The sequence below is a fragment of the Salvelinus namaycush genome, chromosome 2 (genome assembly GCF_016432855.1).
Source record: "Salvelinus namaycush isolate Seneca chromosome 2, SaNama_1.0, whole genome shotgun sequence".
Classification (NCBI taxonomy): Eukaryota; Metazoa; Chordata; class Actinopteri; order Salmoniformes; family Salmonidae; genus Salvelinus; species Salvelinus namaycush.
The window spans coordinates 59,625,067-59,645,703 of record NC_052308.1 but is presented as its reverse complement, the minus strand read 5'-3'; the positions used below and the strand labels follow the sequence as shown (position 1 = coordinate 59,645,703).

Sequence of the window (20,637 nt, the reverse complement as noted above, 5' to 3'; positions counted from 1 at the left end):
AAGGACATCAGACTGATAAACAGCCATCACTAGCACATCAGCAGTGGCTGCCTATAGACATAGATTAGGAATCACTGGCCACTTTTAGAAATGGATCACCAGCCACTTTAATAATCTTCCATATCTAGCATTACTCATCTCATATGTATAAACCGCACCACACTATTCTACGGTATCTTAGTCACTTTTAAATTGTGTTTACATATTGCATCACCCATACATACATACATACATATATATATGTATATATATATACTGTATTGTATTCTATACTACACCACTGACTGTTAAACAGCCATCTCCAGCACATCAGAGGCTGCTGCCTATAGACATAGATTAGGAATCACTGGCCACAAGGAAATTAAACACTAGCCACTTTATTAATGTCTCTGTATCTTGCATTACTCATCTCATATGTGTAAACTGTACTCTATACTATTCTACGGTATCAAGTGTCACTTTAATTGTTCGTAAATATTGTATCGCCCATCTCATGTGTATACTGTACTTTATACTATGCCACTGTATCTTAGTCCAATACCGCTCTGACATGAACTACCGTTCAAAAGTTTGGGGCCACTTAGAAATGTCCTTGTTTTTGAAAGAAAAGCAAGTTTTTTGTCCATTAAAAGAACATCAAATTGATCAGAAATACAGTTTAGACATTGTTAATGTTGTAAATTACTATTGTAGCTGGAAACAGCTGACTTTTTATGGAATATCTACATAGGCGTAGAGGCCCATTATCAGAAACCATCACTCCTGTGTTCCAATGGCACGTTTTGTTAGCTAATCCAAGTTCATCATTTTAAAAGGCTAATTGATCATTAGAAAACCGTTTTGCAATTATGTTAGCACAGCTGAAAACTGTTGTTCTGATTAAAGAAGCTTAATCTTAATCAATTCCTTACTTAGATGTGTATGTTTTTGGGGTATATATTGTGAAACTGTTAGATATTACTTGTTAGATATTACTGCACTGTTGGGAGCTAGAAGCACAAGCATTTCGCTACATCTGCTAAACACGTGTATGTGACCAACAACATTTGATTGGATTTGATATACTGTATCATTAGCCTATATAATATATAACGTGTCTTACTATGGTCATAAAATGTCCAATCAATAATTATGCAGACTAATAATTGTCTACTAGCTACAATCACATTGAGGTTAATTCAATTGAAATAATATTTTGATAATCCAACAATATTCAGCTCTGATTTTTTATTTACAATCAACCAATGGTCCGCGCCTTTGAAAAATCAAATGGTCTGCGGGCGCCCCTAGCGTCCAATAGTAGAACCGTGCCTCGTTTGTGTGTGTGTGTGTGTGTGTGTGTGTGTGTGTGTGTGTGTGTGTGTGTGTGTGTGTGTGTGTGTGTGTGTGTGTGTGTGTGTGTGTGTGTGTGTGTGTGTGCTGAATAACGCCCCGCCCAGATTTGTGTTCCAATGCCTCCGTTTCAGCACTCTCGATTTGCTATCCTTGAGCTGCCTGCTACATTGACAACTTTCTGTGATATAGCGGAGAGTGGCTACGCGAGCAAGCATCACAGCCTATAGCCTGCTGCTACCCGGGGAGAGGCGATGATGGCGGCGGCCGTAGAGAGAGGAGGAGTGCGGGCCGCTTTCCTGAATCCAGGCAGCGGCGGCGGGATCGGTGGACCACCCCCGGCACCTATGGCTACTGCTCCTGGAGCCGCGGTTGGATCAGGAGGCATGGGCTCGAATTCGGGTGGGTCAGATGGTCCCATGCCCGTGCCTATGAACCTTTTTGCAACGTGGGAAATAGACCGTTCATCTCCGAGTTGTGTTCCAAGGTAGGCTAAGCTACTTACATTGCCCAGCACACATGTAATCCTTTTTCTTTGTGAGTGGGCGTCTGTAGTAGTGTTTCCAATTCGGAGTGGTTGTTACAAGATAGCTAGGCTACATGTTTAGAACTGTTCCATGGTCTGTAGCAACAACCTCACACATCCATAACTGAATGACATTTGGTTGAGTTTGTTGTTGATGTAGGTCACTCGGACTAGACATTTAATTGCTCGGGATTTATCAAATCAAAGTCTGTTCTCGTAGTCTGCTTTGTTTATTTTAAGAATGTACGACAACAAAGAACAACATGACGATAAAGCTATCTTATTCCCACAGAAGGTTAGGCTATACGCAGACTGAACAAACGTTTTCTGGACCAAAAAAATATGTAATTGCATAGGCTAAATTGCTAGCTTGTTAATAATAATAGCCTACTTTAGTCTAATAATAGCCTACTTGTATTACTGTTTTGCTCTCCATAGAAAGCGTTTTCCTTGCATAGTCCCCTCTTGACTTTCAACGGGACACTTTCCCGTTATTTGATGCAGACAACCGTTATTCCAGGCTACATGGAGTTATTTTTCACCGAGTTAAACCGTTTGATATGAATTCCACGCACCCATAGCCTACATTCCAGACATGCATGGCAAAACAGACTTGATATGGAACTAGAAAATCTGTTTGCCAGGCAATGAAACTGCCTCGCGAATCAACAGGGAACTGCCAAAATAAAGGAAACACTTGAGTAAATGAGGAATACAAAGTATATTGAAAGCATGTGCTTCCACACAGGTGTGGTCCCTCAGTTAATTAAGTAAATAACATCCCATCATGCTTAGGGTCATGTATAAAAATACCCATTGCCCATTATTTTGGCTACAATGGCTAGAAGAAGAGATTTCAGTGACTTTGAAATAGGTGTCTCAAAGGAGCATAGGCTGTGTGTGTGTGTCGGTCACCATTTCTCAGCCCAATTGCGAACTGCGTAAAAATGTCATAATTCAGATATGACGTCATTGTTTTTGCACTATCAACTGAGTTTAACTACAGCGCGGGATATGGTTCAATGTGCCAATAAATCAGCACAATATACTTTTTAGTTTTTTCAAATTGCCGGCATCTTGAAGCTTCATTAAAGTGGATCATGTAGGCTATACTTTGCTAATGACCATACCAAAAAAAGAGTGACAGAGAGCAATGTACAATATTGCGAACTTAGATAAACAAGGAATTTGTGGTAAGTGCATGGGGGCCGCCATCTTTATGCACCCCTGTTATTGAACACTGTCTGAGGCAGCATTTTCCTCCACCACCAACAAAACACCAAATTATGGAATTTCACATGGAAGAATGGTGTTGCAGAATCTATGACAAGCCACATTGAACCTGTTCCGGCAGCTCATGGTGGCCCAATACCCTATTAAAGAGCCAGTGCAGTCAAAAACATGATTTTTCTGTGTTTTATATATATTTCCACACTGAGGTTGGAATAATATTGTGAACATGATTATAATACCCTTTTAGTGTAAGAGTTGTTTGAAAAACTGCCTGACATTTAAGCCTGTTTTGGTGGGATGGAGTTTTGGCTTTCCCTGTGATGTATTCCTTACACACCGATTCTGTTGCAAAACGTTTCTTAAACCTAAGAAAATGGAACGAAACTGGGAAGGACCTACCTAAATTTGGCCAATGGAAGCTCCAGTTTACTGTTTGGACTAATGATTACACCCCTGGTGACATTGCCATGCAGTAAATTAGTTAATAGGCCTATTAAACAGAGAGTTCCAAATCTCTCTGCCATTAACAGCTAATTTTCAGTTTTCTCCTCTCCACTCAGACCGCTCCCAGACAGTCCTAGCAAAATTCTTGATTGAGAAATTGCTCTTTGCTAAGATGCTTTTTTTGTTTCTTTTTGAGAATTTGTAATTGAAAACAATCACAGTAAGGTACTTCATTGTTACCCAGAAATGATTTGATATTGAGATACAAATGATTGCATTTGACCATTAAGACACTTTATGATGGTGTTTCCTTTATTTTGGCAGTTACCTACAGTATGTCAGCCTAATCTATTTGCTCTAATAACCCAGAAATCACAGGCTCAATGATGACAATAGAATTTGCTAATGATTACACCCAATAGCTCTCTTCTTGTATTTATAGGCTACTTAGCATTGTTTTTTGGTCCAACCCACTTACATTAGGCTTAGGCCTATTCACTCAACATTTGACAGCACTTTATTTGCACTGTCACAATAGTGTCATAAACATGTCATAGCATGTTCTTATTTCACCGAATGTCAAGTAACATTGTACAGAACACACATACAGTAGGTCTAACCACGGTCATAACTCTCTATATGCTTCATTGCCACATTTCGTGATTGAAACTGAAAATGATTTATGCTCTGCAGGCTAATTGAAGACAATTTCAATATCCATGATCCTAACTTTTGAACAAATTGTGCCTGTGTTTTTGCTCTTAGCTAAATGTATATTGTATGAGGTAACAGGCTTGCCAGGTTTTACCTGTTGATAAATGGCACGCCCTCTGTCATTACAGCAGTGACTTTGAGTTTTAGAAATACTTCATACATAAATACATTCTCATATATTTGATGTCCTTTTCCTCAATGTTCTTTATCATCTTTTTCAATCTATCCCCTTTAACTTGCAATCTTGAAATGTAAGCCCCATGTAACACACACAAATTCTTCATGTATAGTTTAATAAAAAAAGTATTTACTTTGGCAGAGCAGAGTTGAAAGCGATTTAAAAAATGCATATCATCGTATCATATTAGCTTTGTCTTGTTCTCGTACTCGCCTAACACATGTACACATACATTTTCAGTGGCTATGCCAGAAAGTGCCCTGCAGACGGTGAAAAGGAAAGGAAGTAATTGTGTTCACCGAGATGTTTTTTTTACTCTAGTGTCCTAAATCCACACTGCCATTTTCTCGTTCTCAGAATTCGTTCTATAACCCATTACAGGCTTGTGGGTACATTACTCCACTGTCACGCCCTGACCTTAGTTCCTTTGTTATGTCTCTATTTTGGTTTGGTCAGGGCGTGAGTTGGGGTGGGCATTCTATGATTTGTTCTATGTTTTATATTTCTATGTGTTTGGCCGAGTGTGGTTCTCAGAGGCAGCTGTCTATCGTTGTCTCTGATTGAGAACCATACTTAGGTAGCCTCATCCCACCTGTGTTTTGGGGGTAGTTGTTTTCTGTTGCGTGTCTGCACCAGCCAGAACTGTTTCGGTCGTTGTCTTTGTTATTTTGTTATTTCAGTGTTCATTTAATAAATATGGACACGTACCACGCTGCACCTTGGTCCTCTCCTTCCAACAGCCGTTACATCCACAGTAATACACAGTAGCCTACCCCTAAACCACGGTGCATGAAATGAAGAACAAATGGGATCTAACAAAGATATTCAGCTGGAGGAAAATTACTTAATTTTTTAAAAACGGAGCGCGAAAATGCATAGATTTTAATAACGCCTTTTTTTGAAATTCTAATATAGGCTTGTCCTTTAAGATTGGCTGAGCATCTTTTCTAGATCCAATTTGTTCTTTATTTTATGCATCTTTTATTTAACTTTTCCCCCAAATATGTTTTTTAGAGATACATTTTTCAATTTACAATTGAAGTCGGAAATTTACATACACCTTAGCCAAATACATTTCAACTCAGTTTTTCACAATTCCCGACATTTAATCCTAGTAAACATTCCCTGTCTTAGGTCAGTTAGGATCACCACTTTATTTTAAGAATGTGAAATGTGGGGATCACGTGACCCTTGAACGAGATGGCCGCATGAACTAGGAGCTCCGCACAAGTAGTTTCCAATTCCTAATCTTACCTCCACTTCAAGTTTAAACTCATTTAGCTTTAGTCAAAAAGTCATGGCGGCTTCAAAAGGCAACACTACAGGTGACATTTTTACCCGGACTCGAGTACTAGCGACGGAAAAAGCCTCCAAGAAGCAGCTAGCTTCAGAAAAAGCTAGCGCCATTAGCCAGGAGAAAGAGGACCCGTCCCCCCCCGAGGCCCAACGAATGCCAACCTCGCACTCTGTCGAAGACATCTTTTCTGAGCTGAGATCCCAACGTACAGAACTCAACACTAAACTAGATGCCATTAACGCTCAGCTCAGTGCGATAGGGGGCAAGGTGACAATCCTGGAAAATGCTTTGCCTGACATAAACAACAAGTTAACCATAAACGCGGGGCGCCTGGACGAGGCAGAGGGGCGAATCCTATCCACGGAAAACTTATTGACAGACGCCATGGAAACAATAGCATATGCTAAAAAAAAAATAGAGCAGCTGGAAGAGAAAACAGAGGACCTGGAAAACAGGGGGCGAAGGAATAATTGTGTTCTATTAAATCTGGGCGAAAAAGAAGAGGGAAACATGCCACTGATCCGCTACCTGCAAGACAAACTTCCCGAGTGGCTCCACCTGTCCACCGACAGGCCCATAGAACTCGAGAGAGCTCACCGAGCACTGAGGCCCCCACCAGCAGCCAGACAACCACCGCGCCCAATCACCATACGTTTCCTGAGATTCACCGACAAGGAACGAGTCCTACAGGCGGCGAAAACCAACACCATTACAGTGGGAAACGCCAAACTCACCTTACTCCAGGACCTGTCAGCTGGAATACGCCGAAAGCGCCGAGAGTTTGACGAGGTGAAGAAATGCTCCATTGACCGAGGCATCTTTAGGGGATTCAAATACCCAAACGAGCTCAGGATTCTTCACCAAGGAGCCCTGCAACACTTCAAAACTCCCGAAGAGGCAAAACGTTTTTTGAAAGACAACCCCGGTCAATGAGAAATGGACCATTGACTAAATGCGATTACTGTTATTACTAAAGGAGGTAAGACAACATATAGCCGATATCCAAAGACCCACCGCCCTGCTAAATTTCATTATAGCCGTCCAATCTATATTTATGTTCCTTTAGCTGAGAGGGATAGGCCCCATATTATAACCTAGGCCTACTGTATGTAGGCTGGGCTATTGATTTTATTTTCTCCCTTTTTTAATGTGGTCTGGACGGGGGCTACGTTGTCAGTTACTCAATGCGGGCGGAGAGGATGAGGCATTTCTTTGGTGGGGAGGGGGAGACGTTGTGCGTTGCTAACTGTTCCCGGTCTTTTTTTTTGTTGGAACACAGAATTGTGACTGAGCGGGGAGGTAATAGATCCAACGGGATATGTCGAGTTGTTTGGGAACTCGGCTGGGGTGTTCAGAGATTGTTATTTTATGTAAACCATTTATTTTCCTTTTATGTGAACGCAGCTGTAACTACTATCCACCTTTACCCAGAGATGACTTGCACTAAAGTTCGATTACTGTTCGATGACGATGACTAGTACCTTAAATCTATTGACATGGAACTGCCACGGTCTAGGCCATGCAATAAAACGGAAAAAGATACTATGTGCTCTAAAAAAGGAAAAAGCAGACATCGCGCTATTGCAAGAGACACACCTCTGTGATGCTGAACATGCCAAACTCCGCAGAGCTTGGGTGGGACAGGTGTATTTCTCATCTTTCAAATCCAACAGTAGAGGTACAGCAATACTTATCCATAAGAATGTTCCATTCATAATTGACAAAAACATATCTGATCCGGAGGGGAGATTTATTTTGATAACTGGGTCACTGTATGGGCAACAAATTACTATCTTAAACATATACGCCCCTAACACAGATACTCCTGCTTTTATGTCGAAAATGATAACTCTGTTCAATGAGCATTGTGTTTCCTTTGGAGTGTTGGCCGGAGATTTTAATTGTACCCTGAACCCAACCCTAGACAAATCATCTCAAGTCACCACCACAAATCCTAGATCTGCAAAGATGTTGAACTCTCTTACTAAAGAGATGGGACTGATAGATATCTGGAGAGAGACTAATAGCTCAGCTATGGACTATACATACTACTCTAATGTCCATAACACCTACTCCCGTATAGATTACATTTTTATCCCAAAGAGTTTCATAAATTCAGCCACGTGTACAATCGGACCCATAGCGCTTTCGGATCACGCCTTTGTCCACCTCCGCTTTGACCTCTGCAAAAACATCCCGAGATCAAAGAGCTGGAAATTCAACACCTCCATGCTATCAAACGAAGCATTCCATACATTGGTAACTACATGGATAGACAACTACACACAAGACAACAAAGATTCTCCTGTTTCTCCGGCCACAATGTGGGACGCTGCTAAAGCCACACTAAGAGGTCATCTAATTGCATATGCTTCCTCTAAGAAAAAAGCAATGGAAGCACACAGGCTAGATCTGGAGAGGGAGCTGGAACGCTGTGAAAAAGTACATAAACAATCCCCAGACAGCACCTCCTGGAGTCAACTTAAAGCAGCCAAAGCCAAACTGAATTTGGACTATACTCGGGAGATAAAAAAAAAAGTTTTCTTTACTAAACAGAAATACCATGAGTATAGCAATAGGCCTAGTAGATTGCTTGCTTATCAATTAAAAAAAGAGCAGTCAGAGCGTACAATTATGGCTATCCGAACAGCAGAGGATGAGGTCACATATGATCCAAAAAAGATCAATTTAACTTTTCATGATTTTTACTGCAAACTATATACCTCTGAGAGAAAACACACGGAGGCAGAACTCCACTCCTTCCTAGAGGGAATCTCGCTACCTAAACTATCAGAGACCGACCAAGAAGATCTCAACTCCCCCTTCACTCCTGAGGAGATCCTGGAGGCAATTACCTCCATGCCACCTAACAAGTCCCCAGGCCCAGATGGATTCCCCAGAGAGTTCTACAAAGCTTTTTGGCCCCAGCTTAGCCCTATTTTTATGCCAATGCTGGAGGATTTTTGCAAAAACGGAGTTCTCCCAGACTCAATGCACACACTGTGTTGCTCAAAAAAGACAAGGACCCCCTATCCTGCTCCTCCTTCCGGCCCATAAGCTTGTTGGATTTCGACTACAAAATAATTACCAAATTGCTCGCCAAAAGACTAAACACTCTTCTTCCCAAAATAATAAAAGCGAACCAGACGGGATTTATTAGAGACAGATACTCTTCTGATAACATTCGCCGTCTTTTTGATATTATTGATCAAGTAAACGCACAGAAGACCCCTGTCCTGCTGGCTTCACTGGATGCTGAGAAGGCGTTCGACAGGATGGAGTGGAGCTTTCTGTTCTCAGTCTTAGAGAAGTTCAACATGGGCCCAAACTTTATTAAATGGATCAAATCACTATACTCTCATCCAAATGCCATGGTGACTACTAACGGACTGAACTCTGACAGATTCCCTTTGGGACGGGGCACAAGACAAGGGTGCTCGCTGTCCCCCCTGCTCTACTTGTTGGGGGCGGAGCCTCTGGCAGAGTTGATAAGGAGCAATCCAAGTATTATGGGTGTTCCTGCAGGCGGCCTGCAGCACAAGATTTCGCTTTACGCGGATGATGTCTTGCTCTACATATCCAACCCTGAGAAATCCCTTCCTCCCATTTTAGATACAATTGCTCAGTATGGCACGTTTTCAGGTTATAAGATTAATTTTAACAAATCCACTGTCTGCCCTCTCAATATTACACTCACCAGTTCTATGAAGACACTATGCCCATTCCAATGGAAGACACAGGGGTTTCAATACCTTGGGATATTCATAACACCAGATCTGAATAGGCTTTTCAAAGAGAATTATCTTCCACTCCTGGATCAAATCAAGAACAACCTCCAAACCTGGATCTCCCTCCCAATTAGCTTAGTAGGAAGAATTAATGTAATCCGTATGAACATCCTCCCTAGACTGAACTATTTATTTCAGATGCTCCCATGCTATCTCCCAGCATCCTTTTTCAAAACAATTAACCAAAGCATCACCAAATTTATATGGGGCAATAAAAAACCTAGGATCAAGCTTTCCACTCTATCGAAACCTGAATCTAAGGGTGGTCTTGCCCTTCCCTCCCTTCAATTGTACTACTGGTCTGCCCAAATCCGCAACATGCTAACATGGATCACAAACAGACAAGAGTCAACGTGGAGCCAGATAGAAGCCCAATCTTGTGGTTCATTGCCACTAAGCTCAACTATATTCATTGATAACTTTAGTGAAGTGGGCAACATAGCCAAAACATTTGTGATTTACAGTACCCTACGAGCGTGGAGGGACTGTAAGAAATACCTGGGCATCTCCTCCCAAATATGTTCTCACTCGCCTATAGTAGGCAACCCAGACTTGCCAAAAGCCCTGAGAGATGCCAACTTTAATCTTTGGCATACTCTAGGAATCAGGACCTTTTCAGACCTATTTCATCAGAAGACCACTACACTGAAATCCTTTCAAGAGCTCTGCAATGAATTCAATGTGCCAAGATCCCATTTTTTTAAATATCTACAAATTAGACATGTCATCTCCTCATTTACTTCCAAGAGGAGGTTTAGAACTCAGTTGAATGAAGTTGAAACCCTTCTTGTCACAGCACAATCCATTAAAGGCAAAATATCCTATATCTATAGACTCCTTTCTGAGAAAGGAGGATCCTCCTTTACTCCTTTGAAAATAATATGGGAAAAGGACCTTGGTCTGACTATCAGTGATGAGTTATGGGCGGAGGTTTGCGACAGGGTATACTGCTCCTCTACTAATGTAAAAATGAAAGAATCTAATTACAAATTTTTGTACAAATTTTATTACACTCCCCTGAGACTCCATAAAATGAAAACAGACATTTCTCCTAACTGTAATAGATGTACCTCTGAAAGTGGAACCTATATGCATGTATTTTGGAGCTGTAGAGAGATTGCCAGATTTTGGCAATCTATACATACTGCTGCACAGAAAATACTAGATGTACAGTTTGATATGACCCCGTGTCTCTATCTTCTTAATGCCCAGCAGGACTTTGTTCTTGATCCTGACAGAGAAAATTTGCTCATGACCATTACATACTTTGCTAAGAAATGTATTCTTCTATTGTGGGCCTCTAATACTTCTCCTACATTTAAAATGTGGATTGACCAGATTGTTGACTTTCTCCCTCTTGAAAAGCTCACTTATGACCTCCACAAGAGACAGCCCAAGTTTGATAGACTCTGGTCTCCACTACTCAACTATATTTCAAATTGGACAGAGTGAATGGGGGAATCAGGGAGATGAGCAGATGCGTGTTGTGTAAGGTGCTGTAAAATCTAAAAACTAATTATTGGCTCGTCATCTCAGCTAAGGCTGGAAATAGCTAATAAGAACCTTGATAGTGCTGCTGCAAGTTCTATAATTTAAATTTTGTTATAATTATTATTTGTGTGTGTATGTATGTATGTATGTATGTATATATATATATATATATATATATATATATATATATATATATATATATATATATATACATATATAAAACAATTTTTTATTATTATTATTATTTTTTTTTTTTTTTTAAGTCACATCTGTGAATGTGGAATGTGTTTGGTTGGTTGATTGAAAACTTAATAAAACTTTAAATTGAAAAAAAAAGAATGTGAAATGTCAAAATAATACTAGAGAATGATATATTTCAGCTTTTATTTATTTTATCACATTCCCAGTGGGTCAGAAGTTTACATACACTCAATTAGTATTTGGTAGCATTGCCTTTAAATTGTTTAACTTGGGTCAAACGTTTCGGATAGCCTTCCACAAGCTTCCCACAATAAGTTGGGTGAATTTTGGCCCATTCCTCCTGACAGAGCTGGTGTAACTGAGTCAGTTTTATTGGATCCTTGCTCGCACACGCTTTTTCAGTTCTGCCCACAAATTTTCTATAGGATTGAGGTCAGGGCTTTGTGATGGCCACTCCAATACCTTGACGTTGTTGTCCTTAAGCCATTTTGCCACAACTTTGGAAGTATGCTTGGGGTCATTGTCCATTTGGAAGACCCATTTGCGACCAAGCTTTAACTTCCTGACTGATGTCTTGAGATGTTGCTTCAATATATCCACATAATTTTCCTTCCTCACGATGTCATCTATTTGTGAAGTGCACCAGTCCCTTCTGCAGCAAAGCACCCCCACAACATGATGCTGCCACCCCCGTACTTCACGGTTGGGATGGTGTTCTTTGGCTTGCAAGCTTCCCTCTTTTTCCTCCAAACATAACGATGGTCATTATGGCCAAACAGTTCCATTTTTGTTTCATCAGACCAGAGGACATTTCTCCAAAAAGTACAATCCTTGTTCCAATGTGCAGTTGCAAACCGTAGTCTGGCTTTTTTATGGCGGTTTTGGAGCAGTGGCTTCTTCAGGCCATGTCGATATATAACTCATTTTACTGTGGATATAGATACTTTTGTACCTGTTTCCTCCAGCATCTTCACCTGTTTCCTCCAGCATCTTCACAAGGTCCTTTGCTGTTGTTCTGGGATTGACTTGCACTTTTCGCACCAAAGTACGTTCATCTCTAGGAGACAGAACGTATCTCCTTCCTGAGCGGTATGACGGCTGCGTGGTCCCATGGTGTTTATACTTGCGTACTATTGTTTGTACAGATGAACATGGTACCTTCAGGCATTTGAAAATTGCTCCCAAGACTGAACCAGACTTTTTTTCTGAAGTCTTGGCTGATTTCTTTTGATTTTCCCATGATGTCAAGCAAATGGGCACCGAGTTTGAAGGTAGGCCTTGAAATACATCCACAGGTACACCTCCAATTGACTCAAATGATGTCAATTAGCCTATCAGAAGCTTCTAAAGCCATGACATAATTCTCTGGAATCTTCCAAGCTGTTTAAAGGCACAGTCAACTTAGTGTATGTAAACTTCTGACCCACTGGAATTGTGATACAGTGAATTATAAGTGAAATAATCTGTCTGTATACAATTGTTGGAAAAATTACTTGTGTCATGCACAAAGTAGATGTCCTAACCGACTTGCCAAAACTATAGTTTATTAACAAGACATTTGTGGAGTGGTTGAAAAACGAGTTTTAATGACGTTTTAAAAAGGAGTTTTAATGACTCCATGATGGCCCAACTTGGGCCATCATGGAGTTACATTCAATCCTTCCAACTTCTCCGGTCTTGCTCCTGTGCTCCCCAATGCCCATGAACCTTGGCACCCATGTTTTGAACCCCATTGTTAAGAACTCCCTTAAAATCTGGTCCGAATTCCAAAATCACTTTAGCCTTAAACAAGCAAGCGGCTTCTCTCCATTAACATCTAATCATCTCTTCCCAGCGTCACAGATTGACACGGCATTCCAGTTCTGGCATAGGAATGGTCTGGTGTTTTTTTGTGACCTATTTGTTGATAACACATTCGTCTCATTCGATACTCTGAGAGTTGACCATAATATTCCCATTACACACTTTTTTAGATACCTGCAAACACTCGAGCCTACTAAGTGTCCAGTTGAGAGGTGCTTAGATCTTAACCCTTATCTGAAGGGCACAATCTCCAGATTATACGACATAATACAGAACATTAATCCGCCTTCCTTTGCAAATACAAAACCTGCTTGGGAGCAAGACATACAGTGGGGAGAACAAGTATTTGATACACTGCCGATTTTGCAGGTTTTCCTGCTTACAAAGCATGTAGAGGTCTGTAATTTTTATCATAGGTACACTTCAACTGTAAGAGACGGAATTTAAAACAAAAATCCAGAAAATCACATTGTATGATTTTTAAGTAATTAATTTGCATTTTATTGCATGACATAAGTATTTGATACATCAGAAAAGCAGAACTTAATATTTGGTACAGAAACCTTTGTTTGCAATTACAGAGATCATACGTTTCCTTTAGTTCTTGACCAGGTTTGCACACACTGCAAACCTGTATTGAGCATAGTATTGAGCGTATCCACACATCATCCTTTTGCATAAGGAATGGATTTATTGTCACGATCGTTGTAATGATGAGACCAAGGTGCAGCGTGCATACTACGCCAAACCAACAGCGCTCTCTCTTCACTCTCCTCCAATTTGATCAACAACTCCTCGAAGGTCTCTGACTCACCCCTCAACTTCGCCAACTGCTCCATGTGCCCCCCCCCAAAAAAGATTGTTGGGGTTTCTGTGGCCTACCTCCCCGACGTCATTGCTGTCCTCTCATGCTCCTAGGCGACTCCCGCCAAGGAAGGCGATCCTGTCCTGCCAGGATTTCCTCCCAAGTCCAGGATCTCTTCTCATCCAGGATCTCTTCCCAAGTCCAGGATACTTCCTCCTCCTGGGCACGCTGCTTGGTCCTTTGTTGGTGGGATCTTCTGTCACGATCGTTGTAATGATGAGACCAAGGCGCAGCGTGCATAGAGTTCCACAATAAAGAGAAACTCACTCAACAAAACAACAAAAGCACAAACGAAACGTGACGCTACTGCACAAAGGCAACTTACTGTAGACAAGATCCCACAACTAACAATGAGGAAAATGGCTACCTAAATATGATCCCCAATCAGAGACAACGATAAACAGCTGTCTCTGATTGGGAACAATATCAGGCCAACATAGACATACAAACACCTAGTTTAAGTTTAAGGTTTTGCACCATCTCCATTACTCAAATGACAGATTGGAAAAAATATACCCAAATGTTGACCCCAAGTGTTTGAGATGCCACCAGAGTCCAGCGACTGTGGGGCACATGTTTTGGTCATGCCAATCTTTGAGTGGCCTCTGGGACCCCAGAGGCATTCTCACATATGTGTAATACAACTGTTAGCCCCAACCCGGTCACTGCCATTTTTGGGGTACTTCCCCTAGACCAGAATGCTACCTCGCTGCTAGCTCACTGCCAGCTTGCCGCCTTGTCCTCTTTCACTGGAAGTCTGCAAAGCCGCCCTCCTTTATGCAGTGGGTTAAGGAGGTGATGTCATCTCTGCCTCTGGAGAAGGTTAGGTACACTGTGCATGGGTCCCGACAAAAGTTTGACTTAACCTGGTCCCCATTAATACAATACGTGGAGAGCCTGTCTTTTACTTAGTGTAATTTGCATAGTTTGGTAAGCAGTCATGTCTGTTCTAGTGGCCATTTGTGCTGATAAGAATTTTTATTGAACTTATTTAAAAATTGTTTTTGTTTCTATTACTGTTTGTTTATGTTTTTATTTCCTATTAACTTACTTTTATAGATGCCTTGGCGGGTGGGTGGTTAGGAGGGAGTGGAGGGTGGGAGGGAGGGAGGGGATAGATGGGAGGGAGGGAGGGAGGGAGGGAGGGAGGGAGGGAGGGAGGGAGGGAGGGAGGGAGGGAGGGAGGGAGGGAGGGAGGGAGGGAGGGAGGGAGGGAGGGAGGGAGGGGATGGGAGAATGAGGGGTTGGGGTTGTACTGTTTTTGTTGTTATATATGAAAATCTATAAATAAAGTTTTAAAGTATATGTAGTGTAAGTATATGTGCAAGCATTGGTGAATGTCGGCATTGTATTAGTAGATAGTCATTTTTGTGTCAAGTCAAAAAACATAATAGTTGTGTTAGTAACTGACACAGATAATAACATGAGTAGGTATATTATTACTCCATTTATATAAAGAGGTGGGCATTTGAGTTTGGACCAATATTGGAATCAATTTAGCCTTTTCTCATATAGTAACTGTTAGTTGTGACCTTCATAGGGAAGTTTCGCATAGGGACAGATCTAGGATTAATTTAATTTAATAATAAATAAAAAATTATTATTATTAAAGGATCCACCTCCTCTCCCCCAACATTAACCATTAGTGGGAAAAATGCAAAACTAACCCAAGATCAGCATCTAGGGGCAACTTCACCCGACCTCAATTCCTCCATCTTTGGGGGGACAAGTATCTGTTCATCCATAGAAGGACATTCTAGACATTTGAAACGTCTGTATGTTAAAAAGGAAGAGCTCGGCTTGTCTTCTGTCACATATCTTGGTCCAATCCACCTTTTCATCTCAGGCAAGGGGAAGAGAATGGGTGGCCCATTCTAGAACAGATGGGAGGTCAGGGACCTCCACATACACGTACGTGCACATGTGCATCACACACATACACACTAAGGCTTGGAGATATGGCCTAAAAATCATATCTCGATCTTTTCAAAGTTATGGGCGATTCACGATATACTGTATTCACGAGCCACTGAGCTTTTCAGTAAGGCCATTCTACTGCCAATGTTTGTCTATGGAGATTGCATGGTCAAATCAAAGTTTATTTGTCACGTGCGCCGAATACAACAGGTGTAGACCTTACAGTGAAATGCTTACTTACAGGCTCTAACCAATAGTGCGAAAAAGGTATGTGTGTGTGTGTGTGTGTGTAGGTAAGTAAAGAAATAAAACAACAGTAAAAAGACATTTGAAAATAAGAGTAGCAAGGCTATATACAGACACCGGTTAGTCAGGCTTATTGATGTAGTATGTACATGTAGGTATGGTTAAAGTGACTATGCATATATGATGAACAGAGAGTAGCAGTAGCGTAAAAAGAGGGGTTGGCGGGTGGTGGGACACAATGCAGATAGCCCGGTTATCCAATGTGCGGAAGCACTTGTTGGTCGGGCCAATTGAGGTAGTATGTACATGAATGTATAGTTAAAGTGACTATGCATATAAGATAAACAGAGACTAGCAGCAGTGTAAAAGAGGGGTTGGGGGGGGGCACACAATGCAAATAGTCCGGGTAACCATTTGGTTACCTGTTCAGGAGTCTTATGGCTTGGGGGTAAAAACTGTTGAGAAGCCTTTTTGTCCTAGACTTGGCACTCTGGTACCGCTTGCCATGCGGTAGTAGAGAGAACAGTCTATGACTGGGGTGGCTGGGGTCTTTGACAATTTTTAGGGCCTTCCTCTGACACCGCCTGGTGTAGAGGTCCTGGATGGCAGGCAGCTTTGCCCCAGTGATGTACTGGGCCGTACGCACTACCCTCTGAAGTGCCTTGCGGTCGGAGGCCGAGCAATTGCCGTACTAGGCAGTGATGCAACCGGTCAGGATGCTCTCGATGTTGCAGCTGTAGCACCTTTTGAGGATCTCAGGACCCATGCCAAATCTTTTTAGTTTCCTGAGGGGGAATAGGCTTTGTTGTGCCCTCTTCACGACTGTCTTGATATGTTTGGACCATTCTAGTTTGTTGTTGATGTGGACACCAAGGAATTTGAAGCTCTCAACCTGCTCCACTACAGCCCCGTCGATGAAAATGGGGACGTGCTCGGTGCTCCTTTTCCTGTAGTCCACAATCATCTCCTTGGTCTTGGTTACGTTGAGGGATAGGTTGTTATTCTGGCACAACCCGGCCAGGTCTCTGACCTCCTCCCTATAGGCTGTCTCGTCGTTGTCGGTGACTGTTGTGTCGTCTGCAAACTTAATGATGGTGTTGCAGTCGTGCCTGGCCATGCAGTCATGGGTGAAAAGGGAGTACAGATCAGGATCAGCGTGGCAGATGTGTTGCTACCAACCCTCACCACCTGGGGGCAGCCCATCAGAAAGTCCAGGATCCAGTTGCAGAGGGAGGTGTTTAGTCCCAGGTTCCTTAGCTTAGTGATGAGCTTTGAGGGTACTATGGTGTTGAACGCTGAGCTGTAGTCAATGAATAGCATTCTCACATATGTGTTCCTTTTGTCCAGGTGGGAAAGGGCAGTGTGGAGTGCAATAGAGATTGCATCATCTGTGGATCTGTTTGGGCGGTATGCAAATTGGAGTGGGTCTAGGGTTTCTGGGATAATGGTCGGTAGTCATTTAGGCAGGTTGCCTTTGTGTTCTTGGGCACAGGGACTATGGTGGTCTGCTTGAAGCATGTTGGTATTACAGACTCATTCAGGGACATGTTGAAAATGTAATTGAAGACACTTGCCAGTTGGTCAGAGAATGTCCGGAGCACACGTCCTGGTAATCCGTCTGGTCCCGCAGCCTTGTGTATGTTGACCTGTTTAAAGGTCTTACTCACGTCGGCTACGGAGAGCGTGATCACACAGTCGTCCGGAACAGCTGATGCTCTCTTGCATGCCTCAGTGTTGCTTGCCTCGAAGCGAGCATAGAAGTGGTTTAGCTCGTCTGGTAGGCTCGTGTCACTGGGCAGCTCACGGCTGTGCTTCCCTTTGTAGTCTGTAATAGTTTACAAGCTCTGCCACGTCCGACAAGCGTCGGAGCCGGTGTAGTATGATTCAATCTTAGCCCTGTATTGACGCTTTGCCTGTTTGATGGTTCGTCGCAGAGCATAGCGGGATTTCTTATAAGCTTCCGGGTTAGAGTCCCGCACCTTGAAAGCGGCAGCTCTACCCTTTAGCTCAGTGTGAATGTTGTCTGTAATCCATGGCTTCTGGTTGGGGTATGTACATACAGTCACTGTGGGGACGACGTCCTCAATACACTTATTGATAAAGCCAGTTACTGATGTGGTGTATTCCTCAATGTCATCGGAAGAATCCCGGAACATGTTCCAGTCTGTGATAGCAAAACAGTCCTGTAGTTGAGTATCTGCTTCATCTGACCACTTTTTTATAGACCGAGCCACTGGTGCTTCCTGCTTTAATTTTTAGCTTGTAAGCAGGAATCAGGAGGATAGAGTTGTGGTCGGATTTACCAAATGGAGGGCGAGGGAGCGCTTTGTACGCGTCTCTGTGTGTGGAGTACAGGTGATCTCGAATTTTTTTCCCTCTGGTTGTACATTTAACATGTTGATAGAGATTTGGTAGAACTGATTTAAGTCAGATCAAAATCAAATCAAATTTTATTTGTCACATACACATGGTTAACAGATGTTAATGCGAGTGTAGCGAAATGCTTGTGCTTCTAGTTCCGACAATGCAGTAATAACCAATGAGTAATCTAACCTAACAATTCCACAACTACTAACTTATACACACAAGTGTAAAAGGATAAAGAATATGTACATAAAGATATATGACTGAGTGATGGTACAGAACGGCATAGGCAAGATGCAGTAGATGGTATCGAGTACAGTATATACATATGAGATGAGTAATGTAGGGTATGTAAACATAAAAGTGCATAGTTTAAAGTGGCTAGTGATACATGTATTACATAAAGATGGCAAGATGCAGTAGATGATATAGAGTACAGTATATACATATACATTATATTAAGTGGCATTGTTTAAAGTGGCTAGTGATACATTTTTGATCAATTTCCATCAATTTCCATTATTAAAGTGAGCTGGAGTTGAGTCAGTATGTTGGCAGCAGCCACTCGATGTTAGTGGTGGCTGTTTAACAGTCTGATGGCCTTGAGATAGAAGCTGTTTTTCAGTCTCTCGGTCCCAGCTTTGATGGACCTGTACTGACCTCGCCTTCTGGATGATAGCGGGGTGAACAGGCAGTGGCTCGGGTGGTTGTTGTCCTTGATGATCTTTTTGGCCTTCCTGTGACATCGAGTGGTGTAGGTGTCCTGGAGGGCAGGTAGTTTGCCCCCAGTGATGAGTTGTGCAGACCTCACTACCCTCTCCGTACTATAGTTTCCCTGCATTAAAGTCTCCGGCCACTAGCAGCGCCGCCTCTGGGTGAGTGGTTTCCTGTTTGCTTATTTCCTTATACAGCTGACTGAGTGCGGTCTTAGTGCCAGCATCTGTTTGTGGTGGTAAATAAACAGCCACGAAAAGTATAGCTGAGAATTCTCTCGGCAAGTAGTGTGGCCTGCAATTTATCACAATATACTCTACTTCAGGCGATCAAAATCTAGAGACTTCCTTAGATTTCATCCACCAGCTGTTGTTTACAAAAGCCCCCCCCCCTCGTCTTCCCGGAGTGTGCTGTTCTATCCTGCCTGTGCAGCGTATATCCAGCTAGCTGAATATCCATGTCGTCATTCAGCCACGATTCCGTGAAACATAGGATAATACAGTTTTTGATGTCCCGTTGGGAGGATATTCGTGATCGTACCTCGTCTAGTATTGTCCAATGATTGCACGTCGGCGAGTAGTATTGACGGTAACGTCGGCTTTCCCACTCGCTTTCTGCGGGTCCGGACGAGGCATCCGGCTCTTCGTCTTCTGCGTCGCTTCCTTTTGCGAATAATTGGGATGTCTGCCCTGTGGGGTGTTTGGAGAATATCCTGTGAGTCCTTTTTGTTGTTGTTGTTGAAAAAATCTTTGTCTAATCCGAGGTGAGTGATCGCTGTCCTGATATCCAGAAGCTCTTTTCTTCCGTAAGATACGGTTGCAGAAACATCATGTACAAAATAATTTACAAATATCGCGAAAATACCCACATAATAGCACAATTGGTTAGGAGACCGTAAATTGGCGGCCATCTCCTCCGGCGCCATCTGTGCTCGATTTTATACACCTGTCAACAATGGTTGTGGCTGAAATAGCAAACGGAAAGGTGCACACGGCATAGAAGGAGCGGAGGAGACAAAATCAAAAAGACGGAAACCTCAAAAAAAAAAAAAGTATAAAAACCTTTATTCTCGCGATACAGGCATCTGAAGCATTGCGCTAAAACATACATTTGAATGAATTGAATTAATTCAATATATCACCCAGCCCTAATACATACACACACACACACACACACACATTATATATTTTTTTAAACAATGTCTCTGATATACCACTCACACGCACACCCCAACCGCGGTTTCTCCTCAGAAGGGAGAGATAAATGACGGAGAACCCACCCAGGAATAGATGGACCCACAGTAATTAAATGTGTGTGCTGAAATCCGGTTAGCCAGCCAATAGCGCCTCTATTATTCATGTGGTTTCATTGGTGTTTAATTGGTGCAGGACCCATTATTTCTCATTGAGTGGGCTAGCTGCGTTTAAGATGGACGGGGTTTGAGTTAACTGAATGTGCTGTACGATATGGAGTGATCTATTTAATAGTGAAAGTGACAAAAATACTGTATAGGCTAATGTATAG

General features: G+C 42.2%; 1 protein-coding gene across 1 annotated transcript in view; it reads left to right on the top strand.

Moving 5' to 3' along the window:
• Positions 1-1,589: 1,589 nt before the first annotated feature.
• Positions 1,590-20,637, top strand: part of LOC120022483 (phosphofurin acidic cluster sorting protein 2-like) — a 102,495-nt gene continuing 83,447 nt past the window's right edge. The window contains exon 1 of the mRNA XM_038966407.1: positions 1,590-1,819. Coding sequence (XP_038822335.1) covers positions 1,590-1,819 — 230 coding nt within the window. The remainder of the gene's footprint in view (positions 1,820-20,637) is intronic.